The sequence below is a fragment of the Toxorhynchites rutilus genome, chromosome 2, assembly GCF_029784135.1.
Source record: "Toxorhynchites rutilus septentrionalis strain SRP chromosome 2, ASM2978413v1, whole genome shotgun sequence".
Lineage (NCBI taxonomy): Eukaryota > Metazoa > Arthropoda > Insecta > Diptera > Culicidae > Toxorhynchites > Toxorhynchites rutilus.
The window spans coordinates 137,100,368-137,125,593 of NC_073745.1; the positions used below are offsets into that span (position 1 = coordinate 137,100,368).

At 36.8% G+C, this 25,226-nt stretch overlaps 1 protein-coding gene across 7 annotated transcripts in view; it reads right to left on the reverse strand.

Annotated features, from left to right (window-relative positions):
* Positions 1 to 25,226, reverse strand: part of LOC129769760 (mucin-2-like) — a 256,566-nt gene that overhangs the window by 98,729 nt on the left and 132,611 nt on the right. For 5 of the 7 annotated variants that reach the window (XM_055772222.1, XM_055772218.1, XM_055772216.1 and 2 more), the window contains one exon: positions 6,597 to 6,622. In XM_055772222.1, coding sequence (XP_055628197.1) covers positions 6,597 to 6,604 — 8 coding nt within the window. In that variant the 5' untranslated portion in view covers positions 6,605 to 6,622. Of the gene's footprint in view, positions 1 to 6,596; positions 6,624 to 25,226 lie in introns of all 7 variants that reach the window. The other 2 variants (XM_055772223.1, XM_055772219.1) reach the window with 1 other exon arrangement.

The following is a 25,226-nucleotide window of genomic DNA, read 5'->3' on the forward strand; positions in this document are numbered from 1 at the left end:
TACATTTGAATTCGGCAAAAATCTATCAACACTTCTCACTATCGTTTGTGTTTGACTTTTGGCTAGCGTGAGCACGTAGAATCTACCCGTTCATAAATATTTAAATTTCTCCCGTGTTTCATCAGTTCTCATCATCGTTAACAGTTTATCGTGATTGCTTGGTAAGTGTTTCGCAGTTGACTATAAAATATAATCAAGTGTAATGTAATTTTCGTTCAAAAAATTACAAAATAAAGTGTCCGAAATTTGAATTCAATCTGTCCGAAATTTGATTTAGTGTCCGAAGTTTGATTTTTATACGCTTCATTTGAAAAGAAAAAAAAGGTTTCCTTCAAGGTAAGTGTACACCAGGGTGCCAATAAAAATGTTTATCTCGAATTCCAAAAAGTTACCCCATAAAAAACCCTCGAAAAAACACTCTATGCTAAATAGCAGTTCAATCGGACCTCAAGAAGAGTGGCGCAAAGAGGACAAGGTTTGAGTTTTTTTTAAATTGAAAAATCACCCAAACAGTAAACGAAATTGAGGTTATCAAAAAAAAAAATTTGATGCCAATGTCTTAAAATTACATAAAACGTCGAGATTTACTGTCATCTCGAAAATTTTTTTGTCAAAATTCAACACTCTGGGATTTGTTTTTTTTTTTTGGAATATGAGGTAAAACCTATGGGTTTGGGTGCCAATAAAAATAGTTATCTCAATTTCTCATTCGGAAATTGCTGCGAAATGCTGATCTGCACGATAATATACCCAAATATAAGCTCAATCGGACTTCATTTACTAGTGTCGGAGACGCTAAAATTTTAGTTTTTTAAAACTGGAAATCACTAGAAATCGAGGCTTTCAAAAAAATTGTTTTAAGCCAAATGTCTTAGAATTGCACGAGACGTTGATATTTACTGTGATATCGGAAAAAAGGTTCGGCAAAAAAAAATTTTTTTGCACTCGTTGGTTTTTTCTGAAAATCTGAAGTCGATTTTTGACCAAAAAATTTTTTTGAGGTAACTGTAAATCTCGAAGTGTCATGCAATTTTAAGACATTAGACACAAGAAATTTTTTTGAAACCCCCGATTTCCGGTGATTTTAAAATGTTAACGCTTGCGACACTAGTCCAATTGAGTTAATATTTTGCATCGGGTATATTACCGTGCAAATCTACATTTTGCAGCGAATGAAAAATCGAGATAACTATTTTTATTGGCACCCAAACCCATACGTTTTGCCTCGTATTTCGGGAAAAAGTCCCAGAGTGTCGATTTTCCACAAAAAAAAATGGAGATGACAATAGATCTCGACGTTTCATGCAATTAAAAGACATTTGGCTTCTTTTTTTTTTTTGATAACTCCGATTTTCCTCCCCCCTTGGTAATTTTTCGATTTTCAAAAACATTGACCACTTTGCGCCACTCTCCCTTAAGTCCGATTGAGCTGATATTTTGCATAGGGTGTTTTTCTGATGTGGTGAACATTTTTTTATGGGGCAACTTTTGAAATTTGAGAGTCGATTTTTTCCCACACATTCATTCTCACTCTAGTGTACACTCAATCACGTTGGACTAATTTTTTACCATTTCACCCTTTAGGTATCTCTTTTGCTTCAAGCGGTGGCATACAAATTTTAGGTATGATAGGGATAGTAAAAGGGGAAATACCCACCTAAGATACATACATCTCCACTCACAATGTGTCTGTCACAATATGTAAGCTAGAATATTGATTGGATTTAACTATGTTAGCATCTGATCTCCAATGAATCGATTAATAACTTTTGGTTAAAAAAACACTTGTGATCACTATATACTCACTCATCACACTAACTGGAATCACACAGTGAAACGTTACAGAACTGCGCTCAAAAACGAGTCTGCCAAACAATAAACTCCTCTTATACCAAGATAGTCTTTCTTACGCTTGGTATCGAAGTTGCTAAGGATTAAATCCATGCTCATTTACCTATTGATATGTCATGTCTTAATGATTCCGTTATCATTTACAGGCCCTTTATGAGGTATGTGATAAGATGCAAATTCGGACGGGAAAGTATGCCATGGGCAAAACCCTCTATCTATCTAGAACATTGATTGACAATAGGATGTGGTGATCGATACCCATGAAAAATAGACTATTTTACTGAATGACAACTAAACAATAATTAACTCTCTCTTTCTCACTCACACACATGTCAATAGCGAAATGTCACGCTGGAAATTTTAAATCCTCAATCTATTTCTTGAATCTTTCAAATTATTTTAAATGGGTATACTTGTTTGAAACATTGGATGGGTTTGGAGATTATTCTTTGCTAAAATTCGTATGAAAAAATACACTATTGCACCTCTATGTTGGGTTCCTTATGAACAGAAATCAAGATAATTTTTTTGAACATGCGAACAACAATTCCAAAAACAACTCAAAGTGAAAAAAAAAGTTGGGTAAGACTGGATTTGCATCAACTTCAATGTTCAAACCGAATATTCCAGTGAGAAGCTGAATCATCTATCTATATATATATATATATATATATATATAATATATATATATATATATATATATATATATATATATATATATATATATATATATATATATATATATATATATATATATATATATATATATATATATATATATATATATATATATATATATATATATATATATATATATATATATATATATATATATATATATATATATATATATATATATATATATATATATATATATATATATATATATATATATATATATATATATATATATATATATATATAAATGGAGTGATGTCTGTCTGTCTGTCTGATTCTTATAGACTCGGAAACTACTGAACCGATCGACATGAAAATTGGTATGTAGGGGTTTTTGGGGCCGGGGAAGGTTTTCGTGATATTTTGAGACCCCTCCCCCCTCTCTAAGGGGGGGCTGCCATACAAATGAAACACAAATTTCTGCATTACTCGGAAATTAACCAAGCAAACGAAACCAAAGTTGGCATGTGAAAGTTTTAGGGTGCAATAAATGTTTCTATGATGGTTAGACAGTCCTTCCCCCACTCAAAGGGGGGGGTGCCATACAAATGAAACACAAATTTCTGCATTACTCGAGAATTAATCAAGCAAATGAAACCAAATTTGGCATGTGGAGGTTTTAGGATGCAATAAATGTTTCTATGGTGATAAGATACTCCTTCCCCCTCTCTTAGAGGGGGCTGCCATACAAATGAAACACAATTTTTTGCATTACTCGGAAATTAATCAATCAAACGAAACCAAAGTTGGCATGTGAAAGTTTTAGGGTGCAATAAATGTTTCTATGATGGTTAGACAGTCCTTCCCCCACTCAAAGGGGGGGCTGCCATACAAATGAAACACAAATTTCTGCATTACTCGAGAATTAATCAATCAAATGAAACCAAATTTGGCATGTGGAGGTTTTAGGATGCAATAAATGTTTTTATGGTGTTAAGATACTCCTTCCCCCTCTCTTAGAGGGGGCTGCCGTACAAATGAAACACAAATTTTTGCATTACCCGAGAATTAATCAAGCAAATTAAACCAAATTAGGCATATGGAAACTTTAGGGTGCAATGAATGTTTCTATGGTGGTTAGATACCCCTCCCCCTCTCTTAGGGGTGGCTGCCATACAAATAAAACACAAATTTCTGCATTACTCGAGAATTAATCAAGTAAATGGGCGGGACGAAGTTTGCCGGGTTAGCTAGTGTAATATAAACTCGGAATGATCTTCTAAACCTAACGAAATAGCGAATCACCTTGGAACATTACCAACAACAACTGATGCGTTCCGATTGATCGAAATCGAAAATACAAGCTTTCTCATGTACTCACAGTCATTTCCGGATGGATTTACGAGATGTTCGCGTAAATCGATTAGGGCATTGCAAGATGCTACATTACATTGAATAAAATAATATATTTTATGAAACTATCAAACAATTAAACTTTCTCTGTACATTTAGTTCACTGACAAGCCAAATTTTAGCATCGCGAGCGAGCGATTGGCGCTCACATCCCACGTTAAGTTGCTATTAAAGGAGGTAGCATTCGTAGGTTTCAATCAAGAACCTCGTGTGATGAGCATCGAAGCAGCATAGTTGCCGGCTGGCAGCGTCGAGTGGGAATGAATTGTCTTTCTCATGACTCTACACCTGTCTTGAGTTTGAATTAAACAGGCTCTTCTCAGGGCTAGATGCGAATAAACTGTAGAAGTTTAATGTCGCTATGATCCAATGCGGACGAACGGACGGATTTCATTCACTGCGGTTTGGACATCGGAATGAGAAAACCATCGCTTTTTGGTGGTCACTTCGACATACCGCTATCGGAGTTGTTTGCTGAAGGAGCACCCTTTTCATCGCTTCGCCGAGAGAGGGGCAAGAAGAAGGAGGAAACCAACCATTTGCCTGAACGGTGTCGCTAGTAGTGGTCATCCTGGAATGTTTCCTGTTCCCTCCTCGTTGCTCGGTGGTGCTTTTGCCGCAATTTGGTAGGGTCCACCAAGCCTTTTGTGTAGTGTTTTGCTATCAGTGAACCTGGTTTTTTTTTCTTTACTGTTAGTGTGTTTTTTCTTCTTTTTTCATTGGATTCTAACCCATATTCGATAAAGTTTATTTCATTATGTGACAGATCGGAAAAATATAAATATATAGATCCGAGTTCAAATCTGAGCACCGGTTCTTTTGTGATGATGAGTTCACCAGAACTGGTGGTACGTACCATGAAAAAGTCTTTGTTTTGTGCAAAAGATTTACGAGAATCTTCCCTTCCTTCCTTTAGCATTGCCTTAAAAATTTCAACCACATATTTTACCGCATCGATGATAGCTTCGAGTTCCCTTTAATAAAAAGCCACCACGTTCTGATGAGTTTATGAACGTCACTTCCGGGTTTCCTGTCGATGATCAGACATTTAAATTGTTCCTAGACATAACAGATCGTGGACTTAGTATACAGTCGAAGCTCTCTATAGCGACAATCTTTATAGCGACAAATCTCTCTATAACGACATATCCAAAGGTCCCTTCAAAATCACATAGAAATTCTTTTCTTTATAGCGACATTTCTCTATAACGACCATTGTCTGTAACGACACATTACCGCTCATACAAATCATTCTCTATTGCGACAATTTTCAAGGTCACGCCATGCACAGTTCAATAATAACGAGCTTGATTGAACTTAGTATATGACTATGAACGAAAATAGTCAATATTATGTTTTGTGAACGATTCGCGCGCAATTAATATTAATTTTGAAACATCACTCAACCTGAACATATATTCAGACGCGATTCTGCTGACGGTACATTTTCATATATTCAAAACTCTGCTGCACATTATCAGCTGTACCATTTCGTATAACGAAAGAGCAATAAATAAATAAAAACTCTCGAAAGAGACGTGATCTCTCTAAAGCTCTCGTAATGCGCAGTAGGAAACTAACTAAACGTTACAATGTGAGTAAAAAGGAACACAATACAGATTGGCTGTTGTGGATCACGTTTACTCAAAATGGTTCTGATGGTATATATATAAAATTCATTCCGCCAAAACAGTGATAGAGCGAGACAAAAAAAGAATGCTGTCAGTTTCCCTATCTTTGTTCAGTTTCGAGACATCTGAATTGAACACGAATTCAGCTCAGCTTTCATAATACACACAAACAGGAAACCTGTAATCTGATGAGAGATAGGGAAAGCTTATTGAAACAAATCAATTGAAGCATTGTTGTACCAGAATCCCGTCCTTGAGAAAACAAAGTATTTGCATTTAACTTAAAACGAAAAGTATTGTCCGCCCAACTGTTACATGGTAAGCTTTTAAATTCATACTCACGCAATAGTTTGAAGCATAGTTTGTTTTAATCTAAACTCCAGTCCAAAATAAATTCAAAGACAAGAAAATGTAGGACGCTAAAAAATAAATTGGATATAATTGAAAGATTTAATTAAAACTAAAAACTGCGAAACTAGAGCAAAAATCATTCAAAGCCAGCGACGGATGGTTTCAAATATTCGTCAAAAGGAATGGGCTCTCAAAACCAGCTAGAAGATGCTTTCCAAACGATTTATGCTGGTTTATTAACTAAAAAGAATTGCCAAAGGACAGCTTTTTAATTTTTTTTTATTTAAAGAAAACTTTGTTAGGGGACAAATGAGCTGAATTTTGTGTCTATTATTTAATGTTTTGTTTCAATTATTTCAGTCAATTTCTTTTGTTATTAATATATTAATTTGATTTGTTCCACAGGGATTTGACGACATCCGACAACGACATCCGAATTCTCTATAGCGAATGTTTTTTACAGCGACATTTTTATAGCGACATTTCTTTATAACGACGGTCCCTTGCGATGTCGCTATGGAGAGCTTTCACTGTAATTGATTGCAGAATTGATTCGTGGGACACTTATCCCAACAATAAATTCCTATTGTGATTAGAATCTATTCTACACTCTTGTCGTAATTCAGTGAAATTATCAAAATTTTACTCATCAAATGAATAAATGGCAGATTTTCTGGGGTGTTCTCATTATTTTGTAGAAAATCACGGTCGGATTATTCATCTAATACTTACCTTTTCATTGACTGCCACAAATGAATCTGGAAAAGAAACAAATAACAGCTCATTAGAATACAAGCATTTAAAGATTCATTAAAATACAAGTACGTTTCGTTTGTCGAATAGGGAAGATAAACAATAGGCTCCCTAATTATGACGTGAATTACAGTTTATCTCTAGTGTTATCGATTTTTTAGCAAATGTCCTAAAGTTTATATGTAGCTATTCATGTAATACTATATAAACGTTTGAAACGTAAGGTGCCAAATGCCACCACCGTCGCCGAGGATCTCCTGATCTGTTCAAAAGATTATAAGTTGATTGATCGTAGTCTGTCGGATTGTTTACCGACGTCAGTACAATTGTAGTCTCTCGCGCAGAATTTATGATATCTGCTTAATTGAATAAACTATATTTGACACGGGCCTGTCTGTAGGAATAAATATGCAATTAAAGCGTTCGCCATTTCCTTTGTCGACTGTGCTCCGGTGCTCATCTTTTGATATATTCACCTGTCACACTCATTGTTCACCAATCAAGTGCTGAAGCTTCTGGTGCGTCGTACCAAGGTGATTCTTCTTGATCCAGCATGATTAGGTTTCACAATACCATTTCCTGCTGTAGCTATCCAGAGAAGAAGGCTTTACACACAAAAGTGATTCCGTATGGTTCTTGCACTGTGTGAATTTGGAACGGTTCCGGGTCAGAGTCGCTGAGCCGAGCAATTATTATCGCATCGGGTCCGTTGGTCTGCGGTTTACACTGTCGTGCGTGATTACACGCAATCCACCGTCTGCGAACCGCACCGACTGACGACATCCGCAGTCAACGAAAGACCTTGAAGACAGTTAAGTTTTATTTTACGACATCGCTTGATGATGGCGGTTATATGACTAATATTGAAGAATTGGAATACCCGCATCGGTTTTGTCACATAACCGTGTGGTGTGTTTGGTTCGGATACTCGCACGGATCGTTCGATTATTATGAACTAATTTCTTAAATGGAATATAAATTAATTTCATATCGTGGTTGAGATACCAGACTCTAGGAAAATGATTTCGGGATAGTCCAACAAATCATTACGAAAACACTCAGCCGCACTGAATCATTGCGACCTTCAACAGCAGAGGGAGATGAAATGTTCAAAGTTGTTCAGAACCTCAAAGTCACGCCACGACGCTGATGTTTCAGCGGGGGCCAAACCGCAAACATCTGCCTGGATGGTTCCATTTCAATAAATCAATCACCTCTTACTTTGCCAGGAGTACACACGCATCGGTCTTCGTTTCGTGTTTTTTCTAGCATGGCAGGCGCTTTTCCTGTTTGTACTTTTTTTTTCGCGTAATTTTCCGAATGACGCCACGATGTGCATGTGTTCTAGGGATGCTCATTTCAACGAAAATGGTTATGAATGGAAACCTAAAAGACAACTGAATACTGTTCAGAAGTACAATTTAAAAACTGTTCCGTTTGCGTTTACGTTTGATGCGATGCGTTTTTTCAGCATATTCCGTTTTTTTTCGGCCATATCTACAGCTATTCGTGGTGTATCACATTTCTATAAATACACAACACCCGTTCGAGTTTTAGCCACTCGGATGTTTACAGTTGCCATTTTCTTGAATGGAAATGCGCACAATTTGCATCCAAACGTGAGTGATTTTCATTCACAAGCGGGATAAGCGGGTTAGCCTCTTGGAAGCGTCCCAAAGGAAGTGAATCAAAAATTGTAGGTAAATCACTGTCCACACATTACATGCAGGTTTCTCTCTGCCAAACGAGATGAATAGAAATGTACCATTCATAAATCTCAGCGCAGCTGATCGCGATAAAATTGGAAATGGACTATGCCAAATAAATGGTCCCGCCTTTGAGAAAGCGTCTCCTCGCGCGTTGATTTGTTTCGAAATCGTAGGATCGTGTATCGTTACACTAAAATAAATATTTGTTTGTGCGCCCTGTTGCAAAGTACATAAACAAGAATCAAACGAGTGGTTTGTTTGGTTTGTAACAACCGAACGAACTTTGATTGATACGCTCAAATGAATCTTTCAACAGCGCATTCATTATGAATTCTCAATCTTTTATTATTCTAATGATTTTTCTTCCACAAACTCTATCTGTTGACAACATGTCGTTCTAATTTTCAAACTATATGGAGGGACACATAGAAAGCGTAGCAAATCATGAAAATACAGTGATAACAACACATTAGTGGCTTCATTAATTTATTACCCCGCAGATTGAAATATTTTGTGTTTCCTGAGAGTACTTAGTTTTCGATGGTGAGCTGTCATATAAATAAAAGATAACTAGCTGACCCGGCAAACGTTGTTCTGCCAAATATTATAAATTATTTCTAGTGAATATTTTGATGATTGAATAAACAACAATAACTAATATATTCTAAGTATGTTTGAATGGATTTACATTTTTGATCCATTCGTTGATGAAAATCAAACGAATCTGTGGCGATGAGATCTATAATATACAGAGGAATTGAGCACTTTAGTCGATAACCGCCGCCAACAGTTTGAAAAAAATTCCATTCATTCAAACCATGTTATTTCAATGTATTTTATTTACGTAACTGATGTGTTTGATGTAAAGTGTTAATATGTAAATAAGTAAAAAAAAGGTTGAGTAAAATGTGAAGTGAAAGAAAGTAATATATTTTTGTCTTAATGTAGAAAATGAAATAAAGAAAATCAATATTAATTTTGTTCAATAACGGTCTCATAGGTGAAAAATAGGTTTTCTGAATGGAAAGCCAAATTCATGACGTTCATGAATTCATGAATTGTGAAACCAAAGATATGAAAGACAAAATCATTGGTGCTGATATACCGGCCAAGTTTTTGGCGCATTATTTCATCGTTGTCATTCAATCGAGAAGAAGTCATATCGATTCTGAATTTGAAATACAGCCATATTGCTTCCCTTATTCACGGACTTTTATTTGTATTTGCTGCTTTTCGCCGAACAGCGGAACTCAACATTAATATGAACATTGAATGTTTTGCTCAGCTGAGGCGAATATGGTACTACTCAATGATTTCCAGTCCGTCAACGTCTGTGTTACTGATATTTGTCAATGGTTGTCCGTTTCTTCGTTTATATTGGACTAGCTGACCCGGCAAACTTTGTCCCGCCCAAAATTTAGTTTTCGTTGTCACATCCACATTTTCTTACTAAACGCACGTTCATGAGTTCATGGATCGCAAAACTGTTCGTTGATTGATCTTCTAATCTACCCTTTAAAATTATTTTTTACTATAAAATTTCAGTACTTCTACCAAAACTCGACATTATAATATCAGTTTATTTTCAGACACAATTATTGTGCAAGATTTTTCATCCACATGCAAATAACATATTTCTCCGTTACATGGAATAAATATTTGATACAGAAAATATGAGAATGAAAACATTCCTTTCTAATATCAACACATTCGGCGATCCATTTTTATTTATATAGATAGAAGACGATATAGGAGTGCGTTTTATCACATTAAAATCCATTTCCACTTTCGAACGAAGATCAATTTCGTTACCGCAAACATCAAATGGACTAACAACATTGACAAGCGTTGTTGTAGAACATGCAAATTGAATTTTTCGAATTTTCCCATTTTCCTTCAGAGTTTTCCGAAAATTTCCAATTGTCATGTTCAACCAAACATGACATATGTGCATTATTTTTATGGAACCCTCTCTGTCATACCATCAAAGAAACATGCCATACAAATGAAACACAAATTTCTGTATTACTCGAGAATTAATCAAGCGAATGAAACCACACTTGGCATGTGGAGGTTTTAGGGTGCAATAAATGTTTTTATGGCGGTTAAACACTCCACCACCTCTCTAAGGGGGGCCGCCATACAAGTGAAACACAAGTTACAGGGGGCACACAAACAAAAACTTGTGCATAACTCGAGAACTTATCAAGCACAATTTGGGATGTGAGGGTTTTTGGGTATGAGAAATGTTTCTATGATGGTATGACACCCCTCCCTCCTCTGGAATGGAGAGGGGGTCTCATAAAAAGATTACACATATTTCAACCAAAAATATTCCAACCAAACATGGCAATTGAAAATTTTCGGAAAACTCTGAAGGAAAAGGGAAAATTTGGAAAATTAAATTCCCATATGTTCTACAATTACATAGTGACAAGTGCTGTTAGTCTTTTAGTTTTTTTTTATAGAGGTGAGGAACGCTCTACCAGCCTTACCTGGGAAGGGTTAACCCAGACGTCGAGTGGGGATCGCACCCACAAAAACCAAGCCCTCTACTCGTTGTCTCATTCCCCCTGGGACCACATCTAGGCGACTACTTCAGGGGGCGGCTGTGCTCATGCACTTCTCGAGTTTACGCTTAATAGCGTTAATCCTTCCCTTTTTCTCAATGTTTTTTTCTCCATTTCTTTCCACTGCGCTTATGTCCATTTCATAGGCATCCATTTACCCGTCGAGACGTGAACCGATTAGGAATTGCCCTCCAACTTGACGCGCAACCCGTCACAGCCACCCTCGCGGGGTTTCTCACCTGTCGAGACGTGAACCGATTAGGAAGCGCCCTCCAACTTGACGCGCGCCCCGTCACAGCCACCCTCGCAGGGTTTCTCCTCCCAACGGAGCGCCGATTAGGCAGTGCCCTCCAACATAACGCGCACTCCGTCACAGCAACTCTCGTGGAGTACACACCGATTCGATGATGCTCTCCTAGGCGCGAAACGTTCACAGCGTTCCTCCATCCAGGCCACGATCAGACGTTGCCAGGCAGGCATTTTGCTGTTCTCCGCGGCAGTATCCGTTTACCTGTCGAGACGTGCACCGATTAGGAAGCGCCCTCCAACTTGACGCGCGCCCCGTCACAGTCACCCTCGCAGGATTTCTCTTCCCAGCGGAGCGCCGATTAGGTTGTGCCCTCCAACATGACGCGCACTCCGTCACAGCAGCTCACGTGGGGTATACACCAGTTTGAAGACGCCCTCCTTGACACTCCCTCCGTCGCAGTTGTCCAATCAGCATCCGTTTACACGTCGAGACGTGTACCGATTAGGAATTGCCCTCCAACTTGACGCGCAACCCGTCACAGTCACCCTCGCGGGGAATGGCCGAGTGGTTAGTGTCTCACATTATCATGCCGGGTGTTCGGGTTCGATTCCCGTTCTGGCCGGGGGATTTATCGTCAGAGAAATTTCCTCCGACATGCACTGTGGTCACGCGTATTCTAGAGCTTGCCCCTCGGAATACATTCAAGGCGTGTTATTTGGCTTAAGAAATCTCAACTAAGTATTAATAAATGACGCTAATTAATGCATACGTTGAGACGACAAAAGTTCCACAGGGAACGTTCACGCCATTCAGGAAGGAGGCAACCAAATTAGGCATCTGGAGGTTTTAGCGTACAATAAATGTTTCTATGGTGGTTAGACACTCCACCCCCTCTATATATAGGGGGAGGGGGCGATGTTGGTGGACTTACCATACAAATGAAAGACAAATTTCTACATGACTCGAAAACTAGTCAAGAAAATACCAAATTTGGCATGCGAAGGTTTTAGGGGACACAAAACGTTTCTATGGCGCATAGACACTCCTCCCGTCTCTCTGAGGGGGGAGGGGGCTGCCATGTAAATGAAGCATACATTTCCGCATAATTCAAGAACTAATCAAGCAAACGGCACTAAATTGGGCATGTGAAGGTTTTATGGGGAGGAAACATTTCTAAGGTGGTTCGACACTCCTCCCCCCTCTCTTAGGGTGGGCTGTCATACAAATGAAAAACAAATTTCAGCATAACAGCCGAATTTGGCACTCCTCTCCCTCTCTAAGGTGAGAAAGTGAGAAAAGGGGAGGGGTCTGTCTTTATTCTATCATATTTTCTGTATCAAAGATTTATTCCATGTAACGGAGAAACATATTATTTGCAAGTGGTTGAAAAATCTTTAACGAGAATTAGGTCTGAAAATAATCTGATATTATAATGAGGAGTTTTGGTAGAAGTACTAGGATTGTTTTAGTAAAAGGTAAATTCAACGGGGTCGATTAGAAAATCAATCAATGAACAGTTCTGCGATTGCACTCATGAACTTGCGCTTAGTAAGAAAACGTGAATGTTTGATGGTATTGATAACAAAAAAAACAAATGTTGGGCGGGAGAAGTCTGCCGGGTCAGCTAGTTTAAAATGAAAAGGGAAAATTCGGAAATAAGAGGTACGCATATGTATGTTTCGCAGCCAAAATCAAATTTTGCTAACCAAAAATACTCTCCGGAAATAAATTATATGGCAGAACAACGTTTGCCGGGTCAGCTAGTTTATACATATACAGATATCCACCTACCCTTGGTATCGTGTTTTCCAACTGCAACGCAAGGCGGTAAAAGGCTTCAGATCACCGCATGAGCCATGGACCATGTTTTACCACGATTCGAACGAAATCGTCTTTTGCATTCTGAAATCTGTTCGACTCAAACTTACCCCTTTGCGGTCGTATTGAAAATTTATATGGGTGTCATACTGGTCGGAATTATTTTCCCTTGAAAGAGCATGTATCATGTAAGTTTATGAAAGATAAGTAAGATATGTTCATTTCATGTAAAATTTAGATATGTATTTACTAAACCACGTGTTTTAATGTGTTTTATATACACTATATATTTTATAAATCACTTTCGTGTATATGACACGAGAATCACCCACAAGTCATTCCACAAATTTTCGTACCCCTCCCACATTCATATAGTAATTTATAATAAAATTTGGTTTGCTAACGTAAACAATACCGCCTCGTTTCATTCTATTTACTATAGTTGTTTTGTCCGATGTATCGTAGCTATTCAGTATATTTTCACGCTAATAATCTTTTATTTATATTGGGTACCGTTATCTATAAGCTCCATATTATCCAATGAACAGGTTCACTAGACACTCAGATTCGTTTAGAAAAGTGTAAACTGATGCATCGTTGCATAGAGTAAAAGATTAGCATGATTCCTCGCCGTGGTGACTGAGAGCAGACAAACGACCAGAACGGTAAAAAAAGTTCGGTGGCTGAGAGCAGACAAGCGACCGCTAAGAGTTAATTGACCTATGGAAAAGTGGCAACCTTGCTTTGATGAAAAATAGAAGTTTTGGAGCAATTCACTCTATATCAGATTAGCAGACCGAAAGCAATTTTACATTATTAACACTTGAATGAAGATTATTACTTCATGTTATTTGAATACTTAGATGACATAGTGCCGAACCTAACTCAACTTTATTTTACGTACACAACAATTACAACTTTCGTATTTTTCGTTATGTCGTCTATGTCAAATTGCCATGCATTATCACATTATCACAACTCGATTGGACTTGAGTCCAACAGATTACAGAATGAAAAATGCGATCTATTCGAGTTATTCTGACTAGATCGTATTTCAGAATACGGGTTAGTAGTTGATCAGTAGACTGATCTGGAATTTCCGAGGCAATTACACTATCGATTTCCATAAGAATGCATTGCGTTTTGCCTGGAAATAGCAAAGACTGTGTCGGCGTTGCTCTTGATAGCTTCTCGCAGTTGAATTTATTCGTCCTCATGCTGCTTCTGTCGATTGTGTCGTAGGAATCGCAGTCGTTTGCCCCCGTCGTTCGCGTACATGCTGACCATGAATTGTTGTCACAGCTCACAGCACAGCTCAGTAAAAATCCATCGAGCTTTCTTGCTTGTTTGGTCTCTTGTAAATACATATTCATAAATATTAATTCAAATCATTGAATCAGTACACGTGTTCTCCAGCTGATAATTTATTGGATTGATGACAATAGCGTGATAAACCTTTTTTTTATCCGAGCATGTGTGATCTGAAGGATTTCAATAATTCATTGTGCTTAATCAATAAGGTTTCCAGTACCTCGTCGATGTCCCCAGCTTTAGACGAATTGAGGTTACTTCCGCATGTGTGGGTGAAGTTCGATGAAGCGTGCGTAGTGCCATTTGTCATTCAACAACATAAATAAATTCGTCCTGTTGGAAAATTGAGCGGCGGTTAATTTTTTTAATTTGGATATTGTGTTTACAAAAATCCCTACTAAAATAAAATAAAAAATGGGACAGAGTTAAAAGGATTAAAATTTTGGTTCTTATGTTTTTTTCTGAAACGAAATTTTAAAAATATACACAAAAAAAATATTCAATTTGTTCAGAAAAATGTTTTTTTGCATAGTGTCACCCTTATAGGTATTAAATATATGGTAATCGGTATCCTAGCGGTATGTAATATAGTTTACGACCTATTCTCATATCTAACAAACGTTTTGTGCATAATTTCATTAAAATCGGTCGAGCCGTTCCGGAGGAGTTCGGTCACGAATATCGTGACACGAGATTTTCATATATATAGAGAAGATTTCGCGCAGATTTGACGTTTCTTGTTTTCTTTCTTGACGTTTTCCATTTTTTCAAAACATTGTATATCGGATAATGATTACCCAAAATGTAATTTTGTAACTTATATCTGAAAAAAATATAACTAAGAATTAGGTTGGAACAGATGTATTTTCAAAATGCAGGCATACAGGGTTGCCAACTATAATTTCCAAAAATCAGGAAAAATAAGAATAAAAATCAGGAGAAATCAGGATAGCCCATATTGGGTTGTCCGGAGAGCTCGTGCCGATTTTCGGGAAAACAACTGCATCATTTTTATAGACAGACTTACAATTGTTCAATGCTATTCTTTCTTTTTATTCCGTTCTACAATCTTTCGCCAGGTTGGATATTCTATCCTCCCAAAACACGCTTGTTCTCTGGTATTTTTCATGCTAACCATAGAGTTAAAGCTTTCCATATTCTCCCAACAATCTGCAGTATCATTTTACTGATTCGCTAAGAAATCAATATTTAGATTTATTTTGAATCCTTCGTCCATACATTGAAATAAATGAAGTTGGTACAACTTTGTACCAGCAGAATTTAATTTAAGCATTGATATGATTCGATGGAAGCTTTTGAAGGAAAATTTAAATACAGTAGAACCTCGATTATCCACGAGCGTAGGCGAATTCCTCCGTAATTCTACAAGCATTCCCGAAATTCATCAGTAAGTGGTAGGCTCTTGCTCTGTTATGTTGGCCATGGTCATTAGCATCTGGAGCTCGACAGCTATTCTCTAGGAAAAAATTGTCTTCGAAAAAAATTTCGACGAAATAAAAAACTTAAGTTTCTTATATTTATAGATACAGGTTCTACAAGTTTGTAGCTCCAGTTATTTGATACATCTTTGTAGAACAAGGTTTTTTTTCTATCTCTTGAAATAACCGAAATAGCGTTTTTTTTCTAAATTGCGTTAGGGTCACCATGAAAAAAAACAGTTTTTTTTCTTTAACTTTTATGTTTCAAATTCTACATACAAACTGTCTTCGAAAGACTTTTAGAAATTACTAAAACAAACTTTTTACAATGCAGAACTTGTCAATATCTCAACTTTGCTCAAAGTTATTGATATTTCTTCCAAAAATATACGCCCTCTTCATTTGTTTGCAATTTTTTTCTAAACTCAAAATTTTACATGAAATCAAAAATCAAACGTTCTTATCTTTATAAATACAGATAAAGATAGTTCGACAATGTTGTTGCCCCAGTTATTTGAATCGACTTTGTACAACAAATTTTTTTTTCTATCTTTCGATTTAAGGTTTTTTTTCTAAGTTGCATTAGGCTGTGACCATGACAAACATCAAAATCTACATCAAAATTGTCTTCGTACGTTTTGAAAATCTCACATTATGTAGAGTGAAATCTGCTCTTTCAAATGCCGTCAATAATCGTTGTTTGTGTTTGCTCCAGAAAGAATGACAAACAAATGAAGAAACCTAATTTTTTGGGAAGAAATATCAATTACATTGAGCAGAGCTGAGATATTGACAAGTTCTGCATCGCAAAATGTTTGTATTAGTAAGCTCTAAAAGTCTTTTGAAGACAGTTTGCAGGTATAATTTAAAATATAAAAGTTAGAGCAAGAAACCGTTTTTTTCATGGTGACCCTAACCCAACTCAGAAAAAAGCGCTATATCGGTTATCACAAGCAGTGCTGGAAATATTCACGTTCACGACATTCAAATTCGGCGAATTTCTGCCTTCCTTGTATTGATAACCTAATGCTCAAGCGAGAGTCGATAAATATGATACAACACTATCAATGAATCCCAGTGGAATGAACATCAACATCAGCTTGCCATGAAGTTCATTTTCCATTTGCATCTTCCTTTTCGTCATGATATTCCCAACGTCGAAAATGAAGATCATTGCGTGTTAGTGAAAATCAAAGCATAAAATTCAGCGTCACCAATTGAGAGTGAAATCGAATAATGATGAAGGATGGCAATTCATCACACAAAATTCTTGTTTTTGGCGACTTCGGCAATGGAATATATAGAATGACTCTTGCTACGTTTCATGAATCTACTCACAACTGCCCGGAAATGGCATACACCACCATTTATATGTGCAATGGGTGACACGTTTTCAATAAAAATTCACTGCAAGCGATGAAGATCAACTTAACGTTCGTGATAATCACCTGAAATTATTGACAGTAATGAAAGTGCCTGAATGCAGGCTTTTCGAAATTCGTTCATGCTGCTTTCGATCAATATACCAGACAAAGTTCACGCGTCTCGGCTCTTGTGTTATACTCATTATGACAGATATGGAGTTGAGTTTCAACAGAAGAGAATTCATCCGATACTGGGAAAAATCTAATTCCTTAATTCGTGAATAAATTTTGATAATTTGTGGCACTGATCACAAGAGATCTTTGCTTAGAAAGATGTATCAAATAACTGGGGCGAAATTATTCAATTAAATTCGCTTGCTTATCACTTTGTATATTATTTTAGGATAAAACGAAATTAACTCTTCAGTAGAATTAATTTGTTCTCACATGTGAGAATATGACAGAGAATTTCCCTAGTGAACCTTTTTTAATCTGTTGAAAACACACCTCTATGACTGGAAAAAAGTGGAATGCATGTAAAAATATTCACATCTGAAAGTTTAAGCCGATAAAAACTTACATTTACTGCCTGCAAAAGGAAAAAAACGAACTCAAATAGACCGTGCTGCTTCCATTTCGCCATCGACCATTTAGCGACCAACAAAGAGAGTATTCCCCCTTTCGCATACTGAACAAATTCCTCCGTTTCTAGCGGCAAAAGAACGCCGAACCACCTAATGCATTTTTCATGTTCTTCTGCTACCTAGGAGAGCATTACCCGGGTTTATATGTATAAATTTCTCCTCCACTTTTTTCACCCGACTTCTTGCAATAATTTCCAATTGCACGGCTAGATACCCGCCTTCAGAATTTTTCGAGCCTGCATCTCGCAATGACTCTGGGGAAACAGAAATATTAACCATTGGCAGTTGTATAAATTTCCCATCAGTCTGTCGGCACAATACGACTTCCTCGTTCTACCAATCAAGATGCAGCTCTGTGAGTACCTTTTTCGCCGGTATGCACTTACACCGTGGTGAGAGATAAGAAAAAAGTAGCTTCTGGGCATATTTTCCTACGTATATTGGTATATATTGGACTGAAGAAATATACAATTGTTTACAGTGGAAAATGTTCGTGTTACAGACACTGATGAATCGTCCCTAAAACCAGTCCTCTCGCAATGATGGCACAAGAAAATTCCCCCGAGCAGGAGATGGAAAATTAAGTCTTGTCGTCGATGGTGTCCACTTTGCGGCAACCCCTTCGGAACCCCATACCATCCCGTCCCGAGTCAGATGATCATCATTCACCAGAATGACCCCTGCTCTTTAGCACTCGACTCGACGCGGCTGTAATTCCGTAGACAACAGACGGATTCAAATTTAATGGACTTGTTATTTCACCTCTCCAGCAACAGAACCACGTTTTATTGCAGATGTTGGAGCTTGTTCTACTGTTGGAGCTTGAGAGGTGTTGCGTTGTTTGTCGTCTTCATTGCTCATGTTGTTTGCCAGTCAGAGTCGGAGCATAGCCACCGGTTAGCCCACGGGGCATAGACGGTACAATATAGCGAAATTGAAATATAATTGAATTTTATCCAGACTCGTTCACTTGTCTTGTGTTGCCGGATGATTTCCTGCCGATGGGTCGTTGAAACTTGACAAAACCTCGATGGTTAGCACCTTTGTTTCTGTTATCTTGGTGCGAATGTTCTGCAGAGGTGTGAACTGTGTGCAATGGTTTTGTTTAACTGTGCAACATGTAATGCAATTTGATGGGGAATTGTATCAACAAAACAACATTGTAGGCTTAATAGAATACCGAAAAATAATCTGTTTAAAATACTTATGCTAAACGGTAACGTTGTTCTCATCTTCATCTATAAAGAAATGCGGGCAATGATTCATTCGGACCATAAACCGCATTAAACAGTACTTTTTTCGGGATGCATTGGCAACTCTTGTGTTGCTTGTAGCTGCTCATCGGATCAAATACGGCAATTTTACTTAGGCGTCGTGTACAAATTACGTTACGCTAAAATGCAATTTTTGGAACGTGATAAGCAAACCACTCGGCTTAATATCGGAGTTTGCGAACTCAATATATTCTGTTTTCTTATATATTGTTAAAATATTTCGTTTTTTCCAGTTGAGAACCCTCATGATCATGAGGAAATATTGGCCCTACTAGCTCCCGGAAAGAGGAGCCATCCGACGTTCAACGATTGAAAGCAATGCGTCCTGGAGCATCTTTGGTAACGCGTATTGGATCAAGATTTAATTGATTAAAATGATAAATCAAAAATATCTATGGCCTTTTTTAAAACGGGTTCTCATCTGGTCCTTCATCCACACTATTTATCGTATCTGTTTTGTTTTAGAGAAGCTTTGAACTTTGCAGTTCATTTGCCTCTACCACATTACCTCTACCATGATTACTGTCTTGATTATTCCTTGAAGCTGAATAATCTCGAATTCAGGCAACTCGCTCACCCTTTTAAAATCGAGCCCATGAGAAAATGCGTTCAATGAACAGTATCTTCCTGAACGTATTGCAACGAACATTGGACCACTGTATTAAACTGCTTCAGCATGACCAAGGTGCCGTAGCGTTGATCTGGGAAAATCTCTTTATCTTAGCTTTTTCTCAAAAAATCTGTATTGAAATCTGTATTGAAATCTATATTAGGTTTATAATTCAAATTTTTAAGCATAATTTCAGCTTTAGTATCATTGATTGGCAAAGCAATTATTGATTAGACGATGTTGGTGGTATCCACGTAATGTCAGGAAACATACACTAGGGTGCCAATGAATGTTCGGGAAAAAATCGACCCTAAAATTTCAAAAAGTTACCCTACACAAAATGTTCACCACCTCGAAAAAACACCCTATGCCAAATATCAGCTCGATCAGACTTAAGAGCGATCAAAGTTTGAGTTTTTCTAGTGTGATTTCGAAAATTTTTTTTTGTCAAAAATCGACACTCTTGGAGTTTTTTTTCGGAATACTAGACGAAACGTTTTTTTTTAAGGTGGCAATAAAAAAAGTTATCTCGATTTTTCATTCGGAACCTGTTGCGAGATGTTGATTTGCACGGTAATATACACTATGCAAATGCCCATTCGAACGTCATTTAATAGTGTTGCAGACGTTAAAATTTGAGTTTTTTGAAAAACGAAAAATCGTCAGAAATCAGGGTTTTCAAAATTCTTTTGGTGCCAAATGTCTTAAAATTGCATTGCACGTCGAGATTTACAGTTATCTCAAAAAAAATTGTTTGTCAAAAGTCGACTTTTCAGACGGAGAAACGACTAAGTGCAAAAAAAAGTTTTTTTTGACAATTTTTTTTTTCGAGATAACAGTAAATCTCGACGAGTAATGCAATTCTAAGACATTTGGCATCAATATTTTTTTTGAAAACCCGGATTTTCGGTAATTTTTCGTTTTTCAAAAAAAAACTCAAATTTATCGTCAGTGACACTAATAAATGCAGTTCGAATGAGCTAATATTTTGCATAGGGTATATTATCGTGCAGTGAGCTCCCATGGCCGAGTGGTTAGCGTCATAACTAACATGCCGGTTGTTCGGGTTCGATTCCCGTTCTGGTCGGGGGAATTTTTCGTCAAAGAAATTTCCTCCGACTTGCACTGTGATCACGCGTATTCTAGAGCTTGCCACTCAGAATGCATTCAAGGCGTGTTATTTGGCATAGAAATCTCAACTAAGTACTAATAAAAATGACGCAAGTAATACTACGTTGAGACGGCGAAGTTCCTCTAGGAACGTTAGTGCCATTGAAGAAGAAGAAGAAGATATTATCGTGCAAATCAACAAATCGCAGCAAGTTCCGAATGAAAAATCGAGATAACTATTTTTATTGGTACCCAAAACCATACGTTTCGTCTCGTATTCCAAAAAAAAAACTCCAAGAGTGTCGATTTTTGACAATTTTTTTTCGAGATAACACTAGATCTCGTTTCATGCAATTTTAAGACATTTGGCATCAATTTTTGTTCTCCAAAACCACGATTTCCTTTAACCCATCGGGCATCGGGCACCTTCATTATAATATATTTCAGATACGCGCATAAATGCAAAGTTAGTAATGGTAGCCTAACAAAGCTAAACACGAGAACTGTCAACTTGAGAATGGCGCATAAAGTTACTATATAGCTAATGCTTAGGATATGGACATGACAGTAATTCTTCATTCTAAACTAATTAATCGGGCATGTTTTTATTCAAATTTCTATTTTTCGTTCAAACTATAGTCGTCCAACCATTTGATGGTTCTGCAGATGATTCTAAAAGCTATTGTTGCATTCTCGCCCAGTTCATAAGCTTCTATTTCTACACTCTGTCCAACTTCTATAAGACCACCTTGTATATATTTCGTTGTAACACAAACAGTTAGAATTTCGACAATATATTTTCATACATTGTTGAATGCTTAGAATAAAGTATATTTAACGTCAATTTCGTCCAAAAGAGTCGTTTGTTCATTGATTGGGCTTAAATATGATAATTTCAGCTGTTCAGTTTCTATAAGACCATCTCAAAATGCAGAAGTATTATCAATGAAAAATTCAAAACAATTGGCAGACTTACATGTCAATTATTGGTAACATTGCCATTTCGGTTAATAACATGGAAAATTTGTGTTGGAAAACTATTCACCAAATTCTACAGAACGGATTTCTCGATATTTTCCCATGTCTCTGAAATTGCGGCCTTTAGTTCATCAACCGTGGTGTACTGCTTTCCCTCAGCGTGGATTATGTGTCCCCCAAATCTTTTCAAACAGGACTCAAGTCTGAAGAGTGAGCCAGCCATTCCAATAAGTCATGTTTTTGGACCTTAACCCATTGCTTAGTTTCCTTGTTGGCTGGAAATGTGAATTTTTTGTGATTATATCTACGCAAAAACAGTAGGAGAGAGGATTCCAGAGCATGTAAGTAATCCTTGCTATTTATTTTGAAGAATGTGAAAGTTATCTTGAGTTTTCCGGTTGCACAAAATCCCGCCCAAACCATGCACGAGCCTCCACCAAAGTTCCTGGTTGAAACATACTGTTCCTCCTTCCATAAATCACGCCAGCAATCGTTGAAACCATCAGGACCACCAAAATTGAACTTTTTTTTCGTCACTGAAGATACCCTAGTAAAGTTAAAAGCATAAAAATGCCGTCTTAAAAAAAAACATGTTGTCATAACATACCATGTCCCGCTGTCGGTTCATGTGAGCTTTGGAAAAACTCAGACGTCTTTCGATGTGAGATAGTGTAAGATTAGGAGTTTTAACCTTTTTAGCCCTCTTTATGTAAGGACTTTTTACCGAAACTTGACGTTTTATCTACCGGGAAACATTTAAAATCAAAGGTTACTTTATTTGCATAAGCGATTTTGATGTATTCGAAGCTGTTCTAACTATTTCCCGCTTACCCTGATCAGAGAGCTTCGATCTACACACATATATTAAAAGCATGCAGTGTATGGTAGTTACCAATACTAATACACACGAATATAAATTGAGACGTCGTTTGTTTACAATGCCAGAGACGAATAAACTCCCGGAGTTTAAAGTCTCTCTAACTCAACATCATCATCATCTTTACAATGACACAAAGTAGCCAGATCATCACCTGGTCTTATAGAAGATGGACAGAGTGTACATTTTCAACACCTACGTATATATCATCAGATATTTTTCTAAATCTCCAAAGTCTGGTCCTGTAACATCAGATTTGATGTATTATTCTTCACATATATGCCGTGATAAATTCCATGTAAAATATCAATCAATTAATTGTTCTAGGATCGAAGCCACAACGTTTGCTTAGTGAAAGATCGTGAATGTTCGAATGTATTCATATCAAAAGATCATTTTCAGCAAAACAGTGTTCGCCGGGTCAGCTAGTTTTTCACAAATTGTTCTCTATCTCATGTGAACATAAATAATTTAAAAGAATATATAGAATTCCACGAATCATCTATCTGCTGCCTCAATTCTCCTTGTCGTTTCGTTTGACATTCTACATTGTCCTATGATAAATTATACTTGAACTTTTCTTATAGGAAGTGACCTTTTTTGGTGTATGAATATGACTTTCGAAAAAGTTTTCACAAAATTTGTGCTTTATGAGAATTTTCATCCTTATTTTAAACGTAGGGCTTGTTCACTATACATATAGTGTTATTCAATTGAACAATTGATGAGATGGACCAATTCGTGCTCCCCAAACTATTCCTAGTAAAACGAAAAACGAAAGAAATACCCGAGCAAGTTGAAACGGAAGCTAGATCTTTTACTAGGAACGATGGATTGACGTGATATATTTTTTCAGTAAACAGTACCTTCTAACCCATCTTATGAAAACAGCACTGAGCTGAACTGGATTTCATTTTTCGTATAGAACTGTGAGCATTTCAGCTTACATCATGTTTTTTCAACCCTACGGTAAGTTGAAACAGCAGTGAGAATCGATTGATTTCGATTGATTTCTGTATAAATGAACGATGTTGTAAAAAAGTAAGAAATTTATTTTATTTAGTTCCTCAGTTTGTTAATTATTTTTCGAATGCATAGTAGGGTGCCAATGAATGTATGGATCAAAATTGACCCTAAAATTGCAAAAAGTTATCCTATAAAAATGTTCACCACCTCGAAAAAACACCATACGCAAAATTTCAGCTTAAGGGAACTTAAGGGAGAGTGGCCCAAAGCGGTCAAAGTTTGCGTTTTTTGAAAATTGAGAAATCTGCCAAATCGGGGACTTCAAAAATCATTTTTTTGATGGGAGATTTTTCGATTTTCAAAAAACTCAAACTTTGACCACATTGCGTCTCTCTCGCTTAAGTCCGATTGAGTTGATATTTTGCATAGAATGTTTTTTCGACGTGGTGGGGACATTTTTATGGGGTAACTTTTTGAAAATCGAGATGATTATGGCACCCTAATACTGTCATGATACAAGTCAAATTTGTTAATTGTTAGTTTGTTATTTTGTTAATTGTTTAACTTGGAATCTTTCAATTATTACGTAACGCAAAATTTCTACTACTTTCTACTCCCTCTTCCCTACATAACATGTAACGAATGATCATTAGCATAAAACTGTTTAGACTCATTTGGATTTATTTTTGGACCAGATTCCAGATTCAAGGCATCCCCTCCTCCCTTCCTGAGTGCTTTACGTAATATTCAAACATTTGAATGATCCTGAGCTCATTAGTGGTCGTTTTGAGTGGTTCTACTCTTACATGAAAGCGTATTCTTGATTTTATTGTATCGTACATTAGTTCCTAGTTTGTAGTGTCCATTTTGGGTTTCATAAATCAGTTGTAGAAAGGCAAAACCCCGCATTTAACTCATGATAGCGTTTCAAATTAACCCGCTCCACGGGGCAAGTTGAAACAATATATATGAAAACTAATAATTTTGAAAAATGACATTTTTCAAAACATCCAGTCTGAATCTCAATTTTTTTATCGAAAGTCATCTGTCATACCTTGTATATGCTGCAAACAGTTTTAAACTTAGTGATTTTGTTATTTTTAAAGATAACTTCTAAGTTTAACTTCGTAAAAGCCGTTTGAACTTACCCCTTGCGAACCTTATATCAATTATATTGTGAAAGCAATCGTAACTAACAATCTTGCATCGTTCTATTCAATGGGAAAAGTAGTAGTACAATTAATACTGTATCCACTACGGCAACTCGTCAGCTTGTATCTGCTATCGTCAGTTTATGATTTGCTATGGACAAGCGATGAGCAGTTGGCCAGTATTAGTCCGAAAGTAATTCACAACATCCTTCATCTCTGCAGCACCCGAATCACTTTTTCTTCTTTTCCTAACTTCTACTCAAAAGTTGCTCAATTACAACTCAGAATTGAAGGAATTTAGATGGTTTCATATGACTTGCTGGCACAAAATCAAAAATATTATTCTCGCAGACGGATGACTCAAGCGTTACTTTTGCAAAACTGAATAAACTTTCAATTTTAAAGCCACCATAAAATAAACAGAAGAAGTAAAAAAAACTTATTTGAAATGGCCAAATGTCAATCGAAATGTAAATACTTTTTAGAATTTTATTTGAGGAAAATATTTTTCTCAAAGCTTAGACGAGTTCAAATAGAA